This window comes from Falco rusticolus, chromosome 7 (assembly GCF_015220075.1).
Source record: "Falco rusticolus isolate bFalRus1 chromosome 7, bFalRus1.pri, whole genome shotgun sequence".
NCBI classification, from domain to species: domain Eukaryota; kingdom Metazoa; phylum Chordata; class Aves; order Falconiformes; family Falconidae; genus Falco; species Falco rusticolus.
Window position 1 is genome coordinate 63,982,149 of NC_051193.1, and position 13,784 is coordinate 63,995,932.

Consider the following 13,784-nt stretch of genomic DNA (forward strand, 5'->3'; position numbering starts at 1 on the left):
AATATTTCACACTCATCTGCTTTGCGAGGGCAGTCTGGGGACCCCCCAGGCTGCTTGCAGCAGAGATTTTGATCAGAGCAGGGCTTGAGGTAGGTGTCACGCCTCTAGCAGTGCCCTAGTTACACTCCCTCCACAGACAGGAATGCAGCAGCGGCAAGCTCCCCTGCTTTCCCTTGGAGATGATTGTCTCTCCAGCCTGGTCACCGTGGCATGAATGTTCGTGTCCGGGTGGGCAGAGCGCGTGACCTCTGTGGAGGTAGCACTGTTCCTGGGGGAACAACCCTTTTCACCATTACATGCCTGACACGGGGGCAAGAACCAGCCCCCAGCAGCTGTCCTTGAATCACAGCTCACTGATGGTGGATCCGACTGCTGGCTTCCTGCGTGCGAGGGCTTGGCCCGCTACCAGCGGGGAGACAGCTGGGGAGGGCCAGGTCTTCAATGTATATCCCAGCCCAAGGCTGCTGGTTTTGGGGGGAGGGGGGCAGTCCTTAATCTGATAGCGCACACATGTATTGGGGAGTGAGGGGGTTGCTAGTGCCTGCAGACTCTATTACTCTTACCCTCTACACAGAACTTGTAACTAAAATATTTAACACAGCGGATTTTAAATGAAATAAAAATGGGCAACAACTGCGAGGTGGGGGTGTGTTTGAGGGGGCAGGCAGCAGCTCCTGGACAAGGGCCCTGGCATCAGCAGCGTCGCTAAGTGTAGTGTGAGAAGCCTGTCACCTGGTGGTGAGAGGAAAGGGAATGGGAGCTGGGCCCTTCGCAGGTGGGTCTAAATTGTGGCTTCTCTGGCTGTGAACTGCTGTCCTCAAACCCTCTTTGGCACAGGGTTGGCTGTTCCCAGCAAAGATGAGGTTTTGGGGGCTGGAAATGGTCCGTTTCTCGGTCTAGCAAGAGAAGCGTTGCAGACGGTGAGGAAATCCCAGTGTGTGGTAAGTGGCATGATGGCCAAGAGGGGGACTTGGGAGAGGCTGTTACAGTACCGGTGTGGAGCCGGGTTGGTTTGTCCCTGATAGAACAGGGGAGAGCTGTAAACCATGCACGTGGGGAAAACAGCCCTTAGGGGTTGCAGAGGGAGAAAGCAGGCAAGATCAAAGGACTGTCAAGTGCAAGTTGGCTGTGGTGCTGAGACTTTCCCCAGGGAGCTGTCTGGGTTGGAACAATATGAAATTGTTCCTGGATCATGGCAGGGTTTTTCCAGCTCCGACACCAACTTCAGAGAATGGTTTGCCTTTCCCGGCTATGAGTGAAGAAAGCAGCCCCTTTTAACAGAAAACTGTTCCACTTACAGCTTGCGTGCTGGTGAGAGCAGTGCCTGGTGCTGGTTCCTGCATCTTCCTGGCAGCTCTGGACAAACTGGTGCGTGGAGTCAGCTTGCTTCTGACTGCCCCTGGTTGAGGTAGGTGAGGAAGAGAGGAAAAACCCCTTCCCTTGCTGTATAGGAAGGGCAAAGAATCTAGCCACTCTTGCACAAGTACATTGAAAGAGAAAGTTCTGATTAGAAAATGCTGCTAGCACCAGTGCTCTGCGCTGGTTTAGGATACGGGGGGCCCACCTTGGCTTTGTACGTGAGCCTGGGGAAGGGCAATGGCCATGTTCTGTCAGAGGCTGCAATAAATGGGGCCTTCCAACTGGGAATGTACAGCCAAGCTCCTAAAATGATGCAGTTTAGCCAACTGCTCTTATTTAATCTGCCTGCTCTATTTAATCCGCCCTGCTGGGGCTTGCTGTAGGAGGGCGGTGCAGCTGCTGTGCTTAAAGCTGCCTTTTGACCCTCCTGGGTGACACCCATGGCAGTGTCCTGCTGGGGCTTTGGCCACAGGGTGGGTCCTGCTGAGCCTCCCCTCAATCACACAGGATTAGGAGGCTGGTGGCTGTGGGTGCAGCCAGGAAAGGCTGCCCTGGAGTGGAAAAGCACCAGGCGCTGCGTGGAATTAGCGGTCTGCTCCCTGGTTAGCCCTCTTGCTCCTGCACGGCCTTTCAGGTACCTTCGCTGGAGTGGGAGAGGAGTTTCTCCCAGGCTTTGCTCCCCTCTGCTGGACAAGCACCCGGAGGCAGCGAGGAGCAGGCAGGGTGGTAGCGGCCGGTGGCAAGCAGGAGCTGGAACCAGCTAGCCACTGGGAAGTTTCACTGGTGCCGGTAATTCCTTACCGTTGGGGATGAGGGAGCGCTGCGAGCACGCGGGGGGGAGATGCAGCACTCCACTGCTGCCATTGCTAGCTCATCCTTCAGCCTAGGGCTTTGACTTGCACAAATCAGCACAGCAGCTGCTGCTTCAGGCTGTTGGCAGATGCCTTTTCTTCCATCCTGGTTTGTCTTTACTTTTGCCCTTCTTCCGTCTGTGCTGGCTCTCAGCGTTCATCCCGTTAACGGCTTGCTGTTTGATCTACCAGGGGCAACTGCGCTCAAAGCACAGCGGGGAGGGCAGCGGGCTGCCGTCCTGCAGCAGAAAGGAGCACCCAGGCACGGGAGGCTGGGGCCAGAACGGGTAACAACAAAAATCAGGGCTGGAAGAAGAACACAGGTACTCTGTGCGTTTTTCTCAACTCTGATCTGCGGCCACGCAGCCCCAGGAACCTGTGGGGCAGGCAGCTCGGTGCCACCTTCTGGGTTTTGGCTGCAGGGTGCTGACAGCCAGTGGGTGATGCCATCCCCGGGGCTCTCCCGCACTCAGCACGCTTGGTCCAGGCCTGGCTGGCCTGGCTCAGATACAAAAGGACGCTTCTGCAAGCAATAATGAGTGGTTTATTTTATTTCAGAGGGCTGAGGGGAGAAGAGCAGAGGGCTCCCTCCTGTCTCACCCCTGCATCAGGCATTACCCACACACACATGCAGTCAGGGATGGGCACAGACCCCAGGCTTGGGCACCAGCCGGTGGGGCCCAGAGGAGATGCACTTGGAAGCCACAAAAAAAAATAACAGGGGAGAGGGTCGCTGTGGTAGTAGCAGAGATAAAAACCATAGGGAGGGAGTCCCGAGGCGAGACGCTAAGCTGAGCAAGGGATGCCCCAGAAGGGGAGCATAGCCTCACCCCAGGGGTGGGCACCTGGCTTCCCTTTCCCACCAGGGAGGACCTAGAGAAGACAGCCTGGCCCAGACTGCAGCCTCCTCTTGGAGACACCAGCAAACACAAGCAGAGACAGAAGAACACGTCAGGCTGCAAAACCTCATGCGTACCCCACACCGGGACAGCCCTTGCAGGCAACCCCCCCAGCAGGCAGAGCTGCCAGTGCCACCCGGGGTCGCTAGTGCCAGGACAGTGGCTCTGTGCCCAGCTCCCTGCAGGGAGGACAGCCTGCCTAGCCCACCAGCTTGTTCCACGGGACGGTGCTGAAGAAGGAGTGGGACTTCAGCTTCGCCATGCCACCTCCTCCAGAGCCCAGACGCCACTTTGGGTTGTACTGCAGGAGCTGTGGAGAAAGGGGACGGGGCAGCAGGATGGGGATACTGGAAAAGCTACCCCAGCTGGACCCTGCCTTTCCACAGTGCCTCGCCCTGTGCTGCCTCACCTCGGTGAGCAGCGATGTGGCAGCCAGGCTAAGCCCTTCTGGCAGATGCAGCTGGGTGTGAGGTTGAATCCCTGAAGGGTGGTTTAGGGACAGTGGCTGCAGGAGGTAGAAGGAGATGGTGAGTGGAGGAACCGAGAAGGGTAGGAGGGCCCTGCTGAGCCATCATTGCCACACAACCCCAGCCCTGTACAGCAGGATTTAAAACCTGGTGTACTGAAGACCCAGAGGCTGTGCACAGGCACTAGGAACCACAAGCCTGAAGCAACCTGGCACAGCACCGAGGTGCCAGTGGGGCAAGGTACTGTCCCAGCCCCGGCATGGCAGGGAGACCTTGCACCACAGAGTCACCTCTGCCTCCCCCCTCCTTGCACAGCTCCGCTGCCTCTTACCACTCCTGTCAGCAACTCATACAAGAGTGAGCCAAAGCTCCAACAGTCAGCTGCTTCGGTGGGCTCTGCGATCCCCCCCACTTCTGCAGAAAAAGCCAGAGAGGTATTAATTAGAGTGGGAGGCAGGGAGCACCAGTGGCTGTACCACGCTGGGCCTATCTCGCTGCCTGCAGAAGCCCCCTCTTCCCCGGTTGGTGGCAGTGGGCAGAAGGCAGGGGATGCATTCCTTACCTGGGGCACTGTACAGCTCTTCCCGTGCCTGGCTGCAGTATTGGGGCTCCACCTCTGTCCACTGGCCAAAGAAGGTGAGACGGACGTGACCTGCAGAGCAGCACCAGAGCCAAAAGCAGGGAGGTTAGGACAAAGCTAGGGGCTTTGGTTGCAGCACAAAGCCAAGCCACATCCCTGCAATGGCAACAGCCAGGGCACTGGGCCCCTGCCATGCCCTGAATGCTGAGGCACTGCACATCCCCCAGCCTCCCACCGCTTGCACGAGATGCCCAGCAGGCACTCGCAGCTGGTGAGACTGGTCAGGTGGGCTCCAAGCTCACAGACCTCAGTGCAGGCTGTAGTGAGGAAAGAAGCAGTTTTTAAAGGGGGGGAAGGTTAGCTTTCCCATTGCAAAGCTCTCTGCATTTTTCTTTTCCTAAGCAATTTGTACCTCTCCAGAGATACCCAGATGTTGCCAGCTGAGCAGAGACTTGCATTCAGCTTGCACTGACAGCAGTAGCCGTGGCTTTGAGGGATGGGACGGCTCCAGAATCCCCCAGCAGGCAGTAACTACAAGCAGAGGAAAACTGCAGTCCCACTAACCTCAGGCACAGTTCAGCTGGTCTCAGCTTCCCCATGCTGGGACTTCCCAGGCAGACAGCCCCTGCGGGGGAACAGGGGCAATGCATTCCTGTGGCTACAGCCCCTGACTCTCCCACTGCAGAGCCATCTCTTGCAATACCGCTTGGAAATCCCAGCTGAGACTGCACTTCCAGGATCAGCAACATCCAAACCCCTCCAGACTCCCACCCTCCCCCAAAGCAAACTCTAGAAGGTCCTCATCTCCTGGAAATGGGGCAAGTGGCAGTCTCCCAGCCAAAAGGCCATCCTCCTCCTCCTCAAGGCAGCAGCCTGGGGCACTACCTACCAGCTGCATCAAGCAACAGGTTCCTGGGGTTGAGGTCCCGGCACAAGACGCCCTGTTGGTGAAGTCCCTCTAAGGCCAGGAGGATTTCTGCTGCCCACAGCTGCACCTGCTCCTCCTTCACAGCCCACGCTCTCCGGCCGTGCTCCTGGGAAGCCAAAGCCCTGCGCTGTCCTGATGGTGGCTGCTCGCTGAGCCGGCCACAGGTCAGCCTTGCTCCCCGCGAGGGCTCCCGTGCTTCTGGGTCAGGCCCACCGGGCTTGGCAGAGCTGGATGGGGCAACTCCTGCATGAAGCTGTCTCTGACCTGAGGTCAGGCAGGGCTGAGCCCAGGGGACCTCAGACACTTGCTGAGGCGGCGGCTCCCCTGCCCCTGGCTGGCCCCCTCCTCTCACAGTCTTTGGTAGAGGGGCAGGTCCCTGGGGAAGCCTGGGGTCTTGCTGGGAGGCTGCTCTCGCCGATATGCAGCCCACGCCACCTGTTAGAGCGTCCCAGGGGTAGACGACCAAGCCCTGGCTGGCAGGGTGGCCAGGAGCTTTGGCTGATGCTGCCGGAACATGGTCCATGATGCCAGACACAGCCTGTGTCACACACAGATCCTGCCCTCTGGCTGCAGCCCTTACGCTGCCAGCGGGAGCAAGGCGAAGCTGGCAGTGGTTCCCTAAGCTGGTGTCCGTGGGGTTGGGGGACTGCTCCCCAGGCGGCGAGGCATCAGTGTTTCCCAGTACTCGGTGAGTTGCAGAGCCTGGGAGGCCATTGCCTGTGCAAGCAGAGAAGATGGAGACTTGGCTGCTGCCCTGGGAGCTTCCCACGCCATCCTCTCTGCCACGGTCCCTCAGGGCTTGAACAGCGTTTGAATCGGCAGGTCCCTGCTGGACACAGTACTTGGAGCGGAGGTGAGACCACAGCGTCTCCCCTGGAAAGCAGAGAGAACAAGTGATGGGGCAGAAAGCATCCGTGGCTCCCCCACTGCACACACAGCCCGTTCAGGCACAGGCCAAGGCTGACACGCTGGGGACGTGACCGAGCATCATTAACGTCCCCTGCAGCAAAGCTCAAGTCCATGCAGCATGCTCCCCAGCCCTGCAAGCACACCCGTGCTCAACACCACACCTCCCCGGGACCTAGCACACCAAAGGCTCATTCCACCCTCTTTTAGGAGCCCTGTTCCGCATTCTGCACAGTTGCCTTGATCTCAGCTCTGCCACTTCCATGTCACAGGCGAGCCACATCTTCATAGACCCCTGAACCCACCCCCACTTCCCCCTGAAAGCCTTTCCTCCCCGCATGACAGAGATGCCACAGAGCCCCCACAGCACGGCACAGAGCCCATGGGTCAGCGAGGAGCCAGCGCAGCAGGCCCTGGAGCCCGCAGCACCCGCCAGGGTTTCCCAGCCTCACTATGTTCAGCTGCTCCCTGCTTTCTGCACATTCACCCTACAGCAACACACAGGGCGTTTGAGACTCAACACACATCAGCCTTCATTTGCCATTGCTGGAGTCCAGCTGCAGCTTCCTACACATCCACTCAACCAGCAGAGAGCAAAGAAGCTCCTTAGGACAAGCCTCCACCTTGTCACACTTCTTCACCAGGATCTGGGACAAGCCTTAAGTTTGCCTCCTTGTTGAACCCGAACCCCGATGTGCTCCCTGCCCTTTATGCCCCAATTCTCCATCTCCTCTCTTTGGTCTGGTCTCAGAATCCAGTGCGACCTCTTCTTTTGTAAACAAAAAATGCTTTACAAAGGTCTTATCAAGGGAGTTTTGTTCTACAACATCCAGGTGAACTGCTTCACTTGGTTCTTCTCCATCACCTTCTTGTCATGGTCAAACAATGTCAGTAAAATGAAGGTTTTTTTCTTTTCAAGATGCTGAGCCACATCAACTTCTTTACATCAAGGCATGACATTTCCTCCCATGGGACTCTAGTCCCTAAGGACAGTTTCCATATAAAACACACCCACAACCTCTCTCCCCTTGTAGGTCTCCGCAGGTCCCATTTCTAAGTTACTTCCCCAGTCAGCTCTTACCAGACCTCCAGAATCCCCAGTACAGCCGAGCAGCTCCTTCTACAAAGTCTCCCAGCCTTGGTACCCACCACCCTTCCATGAAGAAGACAGCTTGTGCTGTCACTATTAAAAGTGCAGTTCCAAAGCAGCAGGAGAAACATATTTGAGATTACAAAGAAAGGGAGGCTGGGGATAAGAGCAGGATGCTCCACGGACAGGAGGCAATGTCATCTCCACTCACCCTGCACGTGCTCCAGGTGGAGGAAGATGGAGTCCTCACTCACATAGTAGCACAACAGCTTGACCATGAAGGGGACCCCATGAGGGATGATGGTCTGTCGCTCACGGGTCTCAACGTGGGATTTGGGGAGGCTCTGAGGAGGTACAGGCAGATGGGTGTTACAGCGTGGTAGAGACTTGGACTCCCTGCAACCTAGCACTGGGCAGGAGGCCAGCCAGAAAAGTAGGGTGCCATCTGCCCCACGCCACGGCTGCTCCCCTGCGACACCTGCAATGGAGCTCCCTATCTGCAGAGTCCTGCAGCTCATGCTGAGAGATCTGTCAGTCCCCAGCAGCCAGCTGTGATGAGGCAGGGCTCTGCAAAGCTCTGCCAAGGCAGACCACTCCCCACCTGCACTGTGGGACCCAGAGGACACTGCTGGTCCACCCCCCACAACTACCCCTACTCCCTTCAGACGGGAACCTGCCATCCCAGCCCTCTCTCCTCTGGAGCTGATGCTTCTCCCTGTCAGGCTCCTTGTCCAATTATTAAACTCCTTTATTTTTAGTTCAAGGGTGCTGGAAAACGCCCTAGGACTTGTACTGAGCACACCTCATCCACAACCTGTTTCAGGGGTTGACCCAGATTAACATGGGCATAAGGTTTGGCTTGCAGCATTACAAGGCAGAGAGAGGTGACCGAGGAGAACCACTTCCCTTCTGATCACGGAAGATGGCTGAGGCAGCCAAAAGAAACTTTATGAACAATGAACTTCCTCCAACACCTCTGTCAGCTGCTATTTTTTGGTCCTCCAGCCATCTGTTTGGACAAGGAGGCTCTGGGACAACAGGGAGAAGCAGGCAGATGGACCTGAAAACACCCACCTTCAGTATAAAGGTCCCACCAGTGGCCGGATCCTGGACAATCTGCACCTGGAAACAGTATATACAGCACCGGTCAGAAGCGGTGATGGCTCCCACCCCAACACACAGCCTACAGGAATGACCGCAGGGACTCAGCTCTGCATCTGCAACAAACTCCCACCCAACTCGAAGAGTTTGGTGGTGCTCAAACCCCTACTCCTGAACGACAAAGCACGGGTTATTAGTAATGAGATAGCCATGCAACCAGGGAGCAGAAAGTTAATCAGGAGGTGACTCCCACACCATTTTTGCTTCTCTCACAAAAGAAGGGTTTCGCACTGCTCCTTCTGGGCTCGGTGGGGTGCGCCGGGCTGCCCACCTGGGCCTCGGCAGGGACAGGAGGACCGCGCCAGTCCTGCCAAACTCAGACGTGTGAACAGCAGAGGAGAGCAGTGTGCCAGTGCGTGTATGGAGACGGTAACCTGGCACCTTTGCTCCAAGATGGTGAGCTACTGATTAGCTGGTTCAGCCAGACAGCTTGTCTTCTGCTGCAGTCTAGATTATCCATAGGAGTCCACCACCGCGGTGCCTAAGCATCAGGCACGATTCCATGCATGGGAAAGAACTGAATGCATCAACCTCCAAGCTCTGGTAAGAAGTAATGGGCACATTAACAGATTTCCCAACTAACTCCTACTAAAGGGTCTTGCATCCTTGCCTGCAAATTTTCCTTGGCGGGAGTGGCGTGGATGGATACCCTCACATTTCTTGGTGGGTGTGCTGGGGGCTGGCACCCCCATCCCAGCTGCCAGGACCCTCTAGCTTACACTCCCTTTGGTCCCACACCAGCCTCACAAACACCCCCACCCCATTCCAGGTCAAGTCATTCTATTACCTTATCGATCACGCCCACAACCTTACACCGTCTCAGGTTCTCCACTGCGGAGCTCAGTGTCCTGATCGGCCGGAAGCGCAGGCTGCTGTAACCCTGCAAGGTGGTGAGAGAAGATGAGGGACCTGGAGATGCTACCGTCCATGACAGCAGGTGACAGAAGTCCCCACATTTTAAAGAGGCGGCAACACTGCCAGGCCGGTCAGCATCCAGAGACAATGTTCCAACAGCTGTGCTTGACTCCTAACATCAGCTGAACCATTTTCCTGGCCAGCTCCTGGATTTCTGAGTTTTTTGGGGAAAGCTTGCACCTGCAGAATGGGTAAAATCACTCCAAAATTTGGACCCGGACTGCTTCAACACCAAGGGGATCTGTATAGAAGATAGTTGTCTTTCTCCCCTGTCTTTCTCATCAGGCTCTGACCCTGCCCTGCCTCAATCCCTTCTCCCTTCATTAACCACCTCCTTCCCACAATGCAGCAAGCAGCCATCATCTTTGGTTTCCATCCAGGTGGGAAGGAACGATGTGGCAGATGACATTTTTAACAAGGTGGTCTCCCCCAGTGCCTTCAGTCCCGCCAAACGCAGCCATTTTCACTGCAGCAGCAGCAAGCTAAACATGCCCCCCCCCTCATCCCAGGGGGGCTGGCTGCACCCCAGGCAAGCGGGGCCCACCTCAGCTCTTCGATCCCGGCAGGGCGAGGGGCTGCCAGCTCCCTCACAGCCACCAGCACGCCGGGACACTCTGCAGCTCATGAATCTGCCATTTTCTCTACACCACCTCACCATGGCATCAGGCAGAGGCAGCTGAGGAGGCTCACTGGGGCTGCTTTATGTGTGTGTGTGTCCATCCCAGGTTTCCCAGTGCCACAGATCCGCTGCCATCCCACCCATGCCGCCCCACACCAGCCCCTCACCGTGGTAGTGGGGTTGCCATCCCCTGCAGCCCGCTGGAGGTGGCAGTTGAAGATTTCCTCCGCGCGCCTCAGGTACTGCGTGATCTTCCGCTTCACAGCCTCCCGACGCTCCTTGTTGGGGTCAACTGCAGTGGGCACAGAGGGTGGGTGTGAGGGGCTTGCCACGCTGCCTAGAGGGACACCCTGGTCCCCTGGCCACGATGCCTGGAGGGACACCCCGGTCCCATTGCAACGCTCACAGGAGGGATGCCCTGGTCCCCTGGCCATACTGCCCAGAGGGATGCTCCAGTCCCCTCGGTCTTCTGCCAGTAGGGATGGCACTGGCCCCCTGCCTGCAATCCCTGAAGGGACGCCCCAGCCCCCTTGTGACGCCCCAGCCCCCTTGTCACGCTCCTCAGAGGGATAACCCGGTCCCATCGCTGCTCCCCGGGAGGGATGCCCTGGTCCCCTTGTCATTCTCCTCAGACAGATGCCCTAGTCCCCTGGCTGCCCCCAGGGAGGGATGCCCCGCTCGCCTTCACCGCCCCCCGGCGGGGACGCCCCGGGCCCCTCGCTGCCCCGCCCCGCGCCCCCGGAGACCCCCGCGCCCCCGGAGAGCCCCGCACCCTGCACGCCGCGCAGCAGCACGTCCACGCCGTTCTGGTAGTGGTTGAAGGCCTCCTCGTAGTCCTCGCTGACGTCCCGCTCCAGCGCCAGGCGCAGCTGCCGCGCCGCCTCCACCAGGTAGTCCCGGCGCCCGCCGCCCTCGGGGCCCGCCGGCGCCACGCGGCCCCGCAGCTGCCCCAGGTAGACGCGGGCCTGCGCCAGCGCCCGGGAGCACGGCTCGGCCTCCGGCCGGCTCATGGCCCCGCGCCGCCCCGCGCCGCCGGCGGACAGCGGGACGCGCGGGTGAGGCGCGCCGCACGCCCCGGCCCTTCGCCGGCCGGTAACCGGGCGCCGCTGAGCGGCACGGCCCCCCTGCCCCGCCCCCCGCCGCCGCCCCCGCCGCGGGCGCGCACCCGGGCGAGCGCCGCCGGCAGCATCCCCCGGTGCCGCCGGATGCGGCGCGCGGGGAGGGGCGGGGCCGCGCCGGGGCCGCGTGCCGCCGCCGCTCGCCCCCGGGGCGGTGGGGCCGCCGGGGCGCCGCCGATTGGCTGCGGATGAGATCATCGTCCCGCCCCCCGCAGGGGGCTGCGCCTGGGGAGGGGGACCCGGACCGCCGAGCGGGGGTGTCCCGGCGGGGGGAGGGGGGCTCCGGACCACCGCGGGGGCGTCCCGGCCAGAGGAAGAGTGTCTCCGCCGGGGGAGGGGGTCCCGCACCACCAAGGAGGGAGGTCCCGGCCGGGGGGGGGGGGGATCCCCGACGGGGGTCCCACCCCACCGCAGGGTCTTCATCGCTCTATAAGCACCGTTGCTCTGCTCGCGTTATCATCATCATTAGTCACCATTAATTACCCTTAACTAATAAAGCTCCCATTCATTAAGTTCTGCCTTTGCTACCCTATTTCCTTGCTCCCGTGCCACGTAATTAGCCGTGTTTTAAATAGGCTTTGCCTCTGCCTGTGGAAAGGCGCTCCCACCCGGGTGGTCCTCGCTCTCCCACCCACCCACCTGCTCTCCCACCCACCCGCTCTCCCTGTGCCGCTGCCCCCAGCCCTGGGCTCCCTGCCAGCCCTTTCGCCAGCGCTCACAGACCCGTTTGGGTTTACACGCTTGTTTCAAACATATGGAGCCAGGAATGCCAGCAGGAACGCGTTCAGGTGCTGCGAAACGCCAGCGCAGCCAAGATCCCAGGCTTGGGATTAGATAGCAAATGCTTTATACGTGGGAAATACGAGTGTCTGGCTCAACCTAGAAGCGTGCGTTCCTGGTCTGGCTTTTTCTTGGAAGGCCAGGTCTGCTGGATCACCGCAGTAATCAGCGAAGGCCAGGTCTGCTGGATCACCACAGTAATCAGCGAAGGCCAGGTCTGCTGGATCACCGCAGTAATCAGCGAAGGCCAGGTCTGCTGGATCACCACAGTAATCAGCGAAGGCCAGGTCTGCTGGATCACCACAGTAATCAGCGAAGGCCAGGTCTGCTGGATCACCGCAGTAATCAGCGAAGGAGACGTGCTGAATCAGGAATGCTCAGCCAGGCTCAGGCCACGTGGTTTGCTACGTCCATCCATGGGATCGTCGGTCCGGATCCAAATAACCACCTCACTGGGGTGGTGGCAGGGGACCTGCAAAGGGCGGAAAGCTGGAATGAAATCCCAGTGGTGCCCCAAGAAAGACTGTGCTGAGACTGGTTGGGAAGAAGGAGGCACCTGCATCTTTGCCCATCCCTTCCCAAGAGATGGGCATGTCCCGTTGCAACAGGAACCGTTTCTGAAAGGCAGTTTCACTGTGACAGGTGCTGGCCCTGTGCCCTGCCACCGCAGCCACCCCGGCCTGGATGGTGACAGTGCTCAGCCCCTGCTGGAGCCAGGACTCGCCATGGGCTGGCCCCAGCCCTTCCCAGTTAAAGCTGCGTCCCCTCTGGATGGGAAGGGAGGAGATAGATGATGGGGGGTTAACATCCTCCTGGGACCCCCCAGTGGTGCTTTGCAGAGCTGAGCAGGGCTGGCTTTGGGCAGTCCCCGAGCAGCCACACTGCGGGGCCAGCAAGGCAGAGGGGACAAGGGGCAGGCGCAGAAGAGAGTGAGCCAAAGGCATTGGCAAGAAGTGCCCCAAGAACTGGAAGGAAAAGCCTTGCAAGGGCAGGGAAAGCACGTGCACCAGCCCTGAGGCACAGCAGCCCTTACCTGTGGGCTTCCAGATTCCCATGCCAGTGCTGCCTGGAGGATGTTAAATTTGGGGGGCTATTTTTAGATTAACCTGCTGAAGAGCTTGTAGCCCTTGTCAAGAATTAAGAACTTCCAAAGTGAGACCAGCACTGACAACAGGGAGGGGAGTGAGAGCTGCCCTTTTTCTCACAGCCTAAAATAGATGCATGAGAGATGGCAAAAGCTTAAAACACCCTGAGACTGCAAACACCGCTGGCTCCAACACGCAGAAAAATCACACCTGAGGATGCAAAATCTTGTATGTCACAAGGAAGAGGTTAGGACCTTGGAGCACCTTCATCTGAACAGAGACAGGCAGGAGACCTGCGCTGGCATGAGCAGGGAGAAGGTGCTAGGAGGCAGCGCTCCACTGGCATCCCAGAACTGGGGAAGCTGGAGGCTACCAGCAAAGCTTTAAGGTCAGGGCCTCGTCAGCCACAGTGCTACATCTCTGGGCTGATCTCCACATCACCTTTGTAGGTACCTCCCCCCGAATAATTGATGTTTTTGTTCCTAGCGTAGCCTGGAGCCCAGCTTATGTTTTGTCTCCCCTATAAGTCTCCTTCTAAAGCAGCTGGCTGCAGCTCTGGCTCCTAAAGCCTTATTAAACAAACCTTTGCTCCGTAAGGCTGCGAGACAGGGAGCGCACGGACACCGATAACCCCGCGGCATGCTGCTCCCCTGAGACAGCTGTCCATCTGCAACGGGCACACAGGCGGGGAAAAGATGGGGGATTTGGGAGCACCAGGGCCAGGGCACGTTTGCTGTCTATCCCTGGAGGACCAGCATGGGTTTGTTCTGGCCCCCGCTGGCTTTGGGAGTGGGGGCTGTCCCGGTGAACCTGTCCCCTCCGACAGCCCCGCTCTGCAGTGCCTGGGGGACATGGGGATCTGTAGATGCAGCTGACATTGTCACAGTGCTCAAGGGACACTTCCGCTGTGGCCAGGGAGGGCTGGCAGGAGCTACTGATGTAAGCCTCCAAAAAAGGCACAACTGGGAGCAGCACAGAGTAGGGACAGGCAAACAGCGGCTGGTCCCCTTGGGAAGGAGCATGGGG

The 13,784-nt window shown here is 58.7% G+C and overlaps 1 protein-coding gene and 1 long non-coding RNA gene across 2 annotated transcripts; one reads left to right on the forward strand and one right to left on the reverse strand.

Moving 5' to 3' along the window:
- The first annotated feature begins 532 nt into the window (after window positions 1-532).
- LOC119151080 lies at window positions 533-2,925 on the forward strand. The gene is made up of 2 exons (XR_005105295.1): window positions 533-1,408; window positions 2,403-2,925. It is a non-coding gene; the product is annotated as an uncharacterized LOC119151080 (long non-coding RNA).
- Window positions 2,735-10,907, reverse strand: RPS6KL1 (ribosomal protein S6 kinase like 1). The gene is made up of 10 exons (XM_037394448.1): window positions 10,548-10,907; window positions 9,943-10,067; window positions 9,029-9,121; window positions 8,155-8,202; window positions 7,292-7,424; window positions 5,046-5,957; window positions 4,139-4,228; window positions 3,908-3,990; window positions 3,519-3,614; window positions 2,735-3,419 (listed from the first exon to the last, which is right to left on the reverse strand). Exons 1-10 carry the CDS (start codon window positions 10,783-10,785, stop codon window positions 3,309-3,311), a joined length of 1,929 nt encoding a protein of 642 aa, XP_037250345.1. The 5' UTR covers window positions 10,786-10,907; the 3' UTR covers window positions 2,735-3,308.
- Window positions 10,908-13,784: the final 2,877 nt, after the last annotated feature.

Bases quoted from the DNA above. Each gene is read 5' to 3' on its own strand.
- RPS6KL1 (XM_037394448.1), bottom strand. From the start codon at position 10,785: ATGAGCCGGCCGGAGGCCGAGCCGTGCTCCCGGGCGCTGGCGCAGGCC. The intron at 9,122-9,942 runs GTGAGGGGCTGG...ACCACCTTGCAG, and splicing joins ATGGCAACCCCACTACCACG to GGTTACAGCAGCCTGCGCTT. The intron at 3,420-3,518 runs GTGAGGCAGCAC...CTTTCTCCACAG, and splicing joins CCACATCGCTGCTCACCGAG to CTCCTGCAGTACAACCCAAA.